A 7,337-nucleotide genomic window follows, 5' to 3' on the forward strand; every position below is an offset into this window, starting at 1 on the left:
TTTAGAATAATTACATTTGTTTATTCGTATTGATACATAAAAGGTATCAGAAAGAATAGTACTCGATAATTGCTTCCTTTCCATTACTTTCGATACATTATTTGTATCCGCATGCGATGCATATAAAAATGACTTTTTAAAAATTCATTCGCTTACCGCCATTATATTATTCTGCTATTCATTCTTTTGTTAATTTTTCTGTTTAATTATTCTATCCGTTTATTTTTGGATCGAGGCTATACATACTATATCTTATTTATTGATACATATTATTTGACAATATTATTTGTATGTAACCTGTATATATGTAAATATTTTCTTTCTACATTCATAAATCTTATATTTTATTTAATTTATCCCATACATCTCTTATTTTGAAATTCTATCAATGCGTATTTTTAGTATGATTGCCCGATAAATTGTATTCAGAACAATCTCAATTCAATTTTTTTCAAAATCGTATTTTACTAGAGTATATACGATATTTAATCATATATATAAAAGTGAAAGACTATCACTATTGACGGAATATGAAATAAATTTAATGAGGTGTAAATTTGGCGCATTACCCTATTGTTGTATAACAACAAATTATGACGCCATATAACTAGCGTTGAAGCATTTAATAACATATGTCTTTACAAAATTGTTTTTCAATTGTCTTTATATATTTTTCATCTATTTCTTATATCCATTTTTATTTCCATATGTTATTCATCAAAAATAATTTCCGTCAATGTTATTAATTCGTTCATATCTATAAACGAAAAAAAATCTAAATAACAATTAATAAACAATAATATATTATATTCAAATTTTTTAAATCAATTTATATAATTTATAGTTACAATATTTCTTTTTTGTTTTTGTATATCTAATGTATAAAATTCAATAATAGTGCTATTTTTGATCAAAGATTTATGATCATTATAAATTTTTATACAATAAAAATTGGATAAGTGCTCAAAAATTGAAACCGGGATAGAATAATGGAATCAATTCTTAATTCGAATGTAGTTTGGTTTTAATTTTTTTTTTTTATATTTTATTGAATATATGAAAGTGAGTGAAAGAAAAAAAGATCATAAATAAATATATTTGTTTCGAGATCAAAGAGAATCCTTTGTGATAGAAATGAATAGCAAATGGTTACTCATTCAGTGCAATTATCCAATTTTTATATATACATATATAAATGTTGGTGTGTGTGTGTGTGTGTGTGTGTGTGTGTGTGTGTGTGTGTGTGTGTGTGTGTGTGTGTGTGTGTGTGTGTGCGTGCGCGCGCACACACACACATATATACGTACATCTTTATGATAAAAAGAGAAAAAGACAATGAAAAATATGGAAAAATATTATAAAGAAAACAATGAAAGGAATAAAAAAGAGGAAGTATGAAATGTCGCTAAGTACGTTTAACAAAATACTTTTGTGTGTGTGTGTGTGTGTGTTCGCGCGCGCGCGCGCGCGTAAAATTAATTTTTTTTATTGAAAAATTTACAAAAAAACATGTCTATTTGTGAAATTTAATAAGCAATCAAAAAAATTAAAAAAAAATTAAGATTGAAAAGACATGTTTATGATTATCAATTATTTTATATCAATATATATTTTTACTTATAATTTTCATCATTATTAATAATGATATATAAAAATTGAGGCATAAAAAAATGATCTATGAAACATATGTTAATCTTGTTCAATAATGAAAATTTATATTATAGCTACTTTCTCCTGTTTTTATGTAAGAGATAATAATATTTCAAATATGACACTAAATTGCAATAATTATTTTATTTTTCATAAAACGAATAATCTTATCTTATTAAAAAATATGATACTAATATTTATTTTATATGTATTGGTTCTAAAGAGAATGATTTTTTTTAAAGCTATAATTTTAATCTCAAAATGTGTATCTTTTGAATCAGTCAAATTTGTTTCCTATTATTGTACAATTTAAAAAGAACAAAGAATAAAAGCTTGAAAATTTTTTTTTTGTTTTGAAAAACATCTTTTGCTTTTTCAAAATAGCCTATCATTTTGTTTAAGTTATAATTTTTCAACTTTTAACATTAAATGAAGTAAAATATGTTACAAAACATATGCGTATATTTATTGAACATATCTGAATGTATTAAAACTTTTTGTTCTTTGTTCCTTATCGCATTAATATATCCAGGTACGCATGTCAAGCCACGCAAATAATTTGATTAATATAGATAAAATATTGTACAATATATAAAAGAGAAATTCAAACCTTTTTTTTATAATTTATAGGAACATCCATTTGGAAGGTTCGCGGTTTGCCGACGTAACGACCAATGCTGATAGATTATTTTACACGTTTTGGAGGTCTACCACGTTTTTTAGTCTCGGTATTTATAGTATGATTGATAATTGATGACTTGGCAGTATGAGAATTCATTGCTTTTTGTACATTTCTTCTAGTATCGATTTTATACAAATCTAACTCAATCGTTTCATTCTCAATTGCTTTTTTAGATCGCCTGGTTCGACCAGCTATTCCTTCCATCTCATCAAATTTCGCTTGCAATCTTTGAGCTAATTCAAAATCTTCTTTTTCTTGTATAACTAATCTTTCCATTCGTTCTTGTTCTTTAATGATCTCTTCATCCGAAAGAACATTTTTCTCTATGATTGTATTAGTTTCAGTACTATTATTATTTTTTGATATACGTTCTTGCATTTCAATGCAAGATTCAGATGAATTACAATTATTACTATCCATATTCTCATACATTATATCTGTTCCATTACTCATAGAAATATTAGTTTGCTTTATCTTTCGTGTTGTTTTTCTTAATTCTGAATTGCTAATCCGACAGCTTAATCTTATAGAAGTGTCACTTTTTCCAGAATTTTCTGTAATAGACTGTTTTGTTGAACGTATCCTTCGCTGTTTTGATTTCGGTAAGGCAGTTTTTGTAAACTTAGTTCTATTCCTTTTTTGTATTGTAACAGGAACATCATTTGATATCTTGTATTCAAATTCTTCTTTTCTACATAATTCCTTTGTATCTCTTCTAGTAATTTTTAAATCTGAATATGAAGAAGATACTGTATTAGTTTTCTTTTTATCTGTATTTATTTTTCTTTTCTTTATTCGTTCTGCAATATTTTCCATTGTTATTTCATCTTCTTCCTGTATCTCAGATTTTTCATTGCAAAATGTAGATGGAGAACTTATATTTTTCATTTCGATATCATTCATATATTTTGTATTTGTTGCAATCTTAATATCTTTTTTAGTCCATAAAGTTTTTTGTCGTTTAGATTTACATACCATGCCATTTCTAATATGAGATTTCCAAGATTTTTGTACTTTTCTAACGTCTCTATTTTCTTCTAACATTAACTTTTTACTGATCTTAGTACCATTAATTATATTTACATTCTTAGCATAATTCTTATTAGAATCAAATGACAAATCCGAAATATATTCGAGTTTACGAATATTATCATGAGTTTGAAATTTTGTTGTTTTGTTAACGATAATTTGCGATTGATTACAAGATGTTGATGGCATTTGTTCAATGTCTTCCTTATATACATCTTTCTCTTTAAAGCTCTGTTTAGTTTTACCTATAATATAAAAAATATAATTATGCTTTTTGTTTATAATTTTTTAAGTTTTATAAAAACTATATTATAAGTATAAAATTACCTCGAAATGCACTCCAAGAACATCCAATAATTCGTTTTAAATGAATTTGAGATGGAGGTTTAGGTATAACATTAGATATTCTTTTAAGTATAGGAACAACTCTAATTAGTTTTGGATCTATTTGTCTTCCATCTGTAATATAATTGTTCAAATTATTTGAAATTTATTGTATATATATATATAAAATATGATTTAACCTGTAGACATTTTTAATGGTGTTCTTGGCATAGCTTTAATAGGTTTAAAATGATGAATTTCTTGATTAATGCTATCATGACTATCGTGACTATCGGCACTTCCCATTCTTTCGTCATCATCTCCCGAAGATACACAAACTTCTACACTTAAGCTTTTTTTTTTATTGTTCACAATATCATTTGGTACATGCAACTCTTCTTTACTTTGAGTACCATATATTTTTGAAATAGATGTTCTTGGTTCCATGGAACATTTTGAAATACAAGGTTCTATTATTTTGGCTGTTTGATGTTTTAAAGTTCTTGAAATAGTATTATATACAGGTATAGTTTTTTGACAACAAAATTTACTTGTAGAATCATTACATGTATTAGACAAATCTATATTATTTTTTATATTAGATACATATCTTTCTGCACGAATTTTAGAAATTAATGCAATATTTGATCTTCTTAATCCAGAATTATCTTGAGACTCTAAAAGAGATGCTTTTTCATACTTTGAACCATGAGGCTGCAGTTTACATGAATTAACTTCAGTCATAGTAGCAACATTAAATTTTGAATTATGAAAAGTATTAGATACATTTAAAGAATTTTTATATTTAGATACTTCTTTGTGCTTGTCTTCGAGTTGTTTCTTTACTAAAGATTTAGCAAGTAATTGATCTTGAGTTAATTGAGCTAGTTTTTGTTGTTGCTCTTCCTCCTGAATTTTGCGAATTAAAGTTTCACTGGCTATCTGTTCAGCTTTTCTTTGACATCGTATTTCTTCCTCGGCCATTTGAAGTTGCACTTCATATTCCTGTCGAATTTCTCCAGCTGCACTAAGTATTTTATTAGTACCAGTATAGTCTGTATGAGAAAAATAATTTATATATTACATTTATTTTATATATTATTGTATTTACATATTTATATAATACATTATATTAAAAATCTAAATTTAAATAACATTCAAATAATATTTTCTTAATTATCAATAAATACAAGTAACATAGAAATAAAATATTTCTATGCATTATTTTTTCACTTAAAAATCATATAATTATTATAATATCAATATTATATGTATTTATGTAAGCATATTTTATATATTTTTATATGAATTAAAATTATAATATACAACTTGATTTCTTAAAGAGGTTATGATACATTTGTTTATCTTGTCTTACTGGAAACTTACCAGCATCCAAATCGACACTTCTATCGTCACCGTTATATTTATTTTCAACTTCTTTAGAAAATTTAGTTTGAATTAATTCCCAAAGATTGTTATTAACTAATGTTTCAGTCTTCGTTGCTGTACGTAGCCAAGAACCGACTCGTATTCTACACAGAGGACAACTCAAGCTATTGTGTTCGAATGTACCTTTTAAACATTTTAAACAAAGATTGTGTGTGCACGGCAATGTTACTGGTTCAATTAGAATACTTCGGCATACTGGACATATTAAATCTCTAAGACTAATATCTACTGATGATCGTGTCAAAGAAGTATCAAACAATTTTGACGTTCGCTTCAAATATGTCGCCATCTTGCCATATTCTTTAAAGAAACATAACAATCATCACATCACTTCGACCGTGGTTCTCTTACTAGATAGAACATTCAAGCAGACTAATCTGATTTATGGATCTTTTATAAATAAATATGCGCAGATAAATGTAATGGATTAAATATCATTTTATATTCAATATATAAATTTTTGTAATTATTTTTCTTAATATTTTAATTAATATTTTATAGTAATGAAATAATATTAGCTATAGCACAATAACAAAATTGAGATTGAACAATTATTAACAATTTAAAAATGAAAAAAAGTAAATAAAAAGTAAAAATTATTTTATAAATATACAAATATAGAAATAAAATTAGAAACTTTAATTTTAATTAAAATCATAATCATAAATATAAATAAACATTTAAATTTATCAATATCTTTTGAAGAATTTTTATAAAATTTAAAATATATTTTTAAAAAATATTCGTAAAATCTTTCACATTTAATTATTTAAATTTAATTTTCTAGGGAATTTCATCAATTGATAAATATGTATAATAACTTAACAATATGTAATAACTTAACAAAATTTTTAATATTAAATGAATTGCATATTCATAATTAAATACAATAATAATATATAAAATTGTTAAAGAAAATTCAACATAAATATATTATTTTTTTTCTAAATGTATCATAATTGAAAAAATATATTTTATTCTTTTTAGAATATAATATTATATTTAATTATATGATTTAGAAGGTTGGTAGAATTTAAAATCAATAGAAATGTAATATAACATATAGTAATAAAAAAGGTAATTTCCTCAATTTTGAGCAAAAAGTAATATTTAGTGATATGGATATTATATAAGATATAAAGTATAAAAAGACTTAAGACGTAAAAGCAGATATAAAGTTGTAAGTCTCTTAACTCTTTTCAATCGAAACTTATAAAATAGAAGTTAACGATTAATATTTAGGAGATATTATAGAATACTGTATGATATTTGAATATTGACATAAAAAAACTCAACGATATTTTTGCTGCAAACAAATAAAACATATAAAAATGGGACGAAAAGGTACTATTATTATAATAGCAATAATATATCTTCTATTTAGATAAAATTTTTATAATTTAATAATTTTATATATTTTATTTAATAATTTAATAATTTATACAAATAATTAAAAATAAATTTATATTTTGCATGTAGGAAAGAAAAAACAAAATGTGCAAAATCATCCACACTCATCTATTTCACAAGAAAGTAGCCCAGAGCAACAACAAAATCCAAGTGATTTACAACAACAATATGTTTCACAACAACAAATACATAGTCAACAACAGCAATCGGACATTTCACATGCATGTCCAAAACAACAGTCAGATAGTCCTCAGCAACAAGCATGGACATATGATCAACAACAACAACAACAACAACATAGTTCACCGCAACAACCACATGGTCAAAGGCAACAGTCGAATAGTCCTCAGCAACAAGTATGGAGACCTAGTCAACAACAACATAGTTCACCACAACAATTACATGGTCAAAGGCAACAGTTGAATAGTCCTCAGCAACAAACATGGAGATCTAATCAGCAACAACATAGTTCACCACAACAGGTACATAGTCAAAAACAACAGTCGAATAGTCCTCAGCAACAAGCATGGAGACCTAATCCACAACATAGTTCACCGCAACAACTACATAGTCAAAGGCAACAGTCAAATAGTCCTCAACAACAAGCATGGAGACCTAATCAACAACAACATAGTTCACCACAACAACCACATGGTCAAAGGCAACAGTCAAATAGTCCTCAGCAACAAGCATGGAGATCTAATCAACAACAACAACATAGTTCACCGCAACAACCACATTCTCAAAGGCAACAGTCGAATAGTCCTCAGCAACAAGCATGGAGACCTAATCA

The 7,337-nt window shown here is 25.6% G+C and overlaps 1 protein-coding gene across 2 annotated transcripts; it reads right to left on the reverse strand.

The window, feature by feature from the left end:
- LOC102674756 (kinesin-related protein 4-like) lies at positions 1-5,530 on the reverse strand. 2 transcript variants are annotated; one of them, XR_422461.2, is made up of 5 exons: positions 5,072-5,530; positions 3,886-4,740; positions 3,689-3,820; positions 2,261-3,606; positions 1-757 (listed from the first exon to the last, which is right to left on the reverse strand). XR_422461.2 is itself a non-coding variant. In XM_006620437.2 (4 exons), exons 1-4 carry the CDS (start codon positions 5,421-5,423, stop codon positions 2,336-2,338), a joined length of 2,610 nt encoding a protein of 869 aa, XP_006620500.1. In that variant the 5' UTR covers positions 5,424-5,530; the 3' UTR covers positions 2,067-2,335. The 2 variants fall into 2 exon arrangements, 1 of the variants encoding a protein (XP_006620500.1); XM_006620437.2 differs by lacking the exon at positions 1-757 and having other exon boundaries at positions 2,067-3,606.
- Between the last annotated feature and the right edge of the window lie 1,807 nt (positions 5,531-7,337).

Source organism: Apis dorsata, unplaced genomic scaffold (genome assembly GCF_000469605.1).
Source record: "Apis dorsata unplaced genomic scaffold, Apis dorsata 1.3 scaffold_515, whole genome shotgun sequence".
Taxonomy (NCBI): domain Eukaryota; kingdom Metazoa; phylum Arthropoda; class Insecta; order Hymenoptera; family Apidae; genus Apis; species Apis dorsata.

Coding starts and splice junctions, on each gene's coding strand:
- LOC102674756 (XM_006620437.2), bottom strand. CDS start 5,423: ATGGCGACATATTTGAAGCGAACGTCAAAATTGTTTGATACTTCTTTG. Junction 4,741..5,071: donor AAGTGTCGATTTGGATGCTG/GTAAGTTTCCAG, acceptor TTTCTCATACAG/ACTATACTGGTACTAATAAA. Junction 3,607..3,688: donor TTCTTGGAGTGCATTTCGAG/GTAATTTTATAC, acceptor TTTATATTATAG/GTAAAACTAAACAGAGCTTT.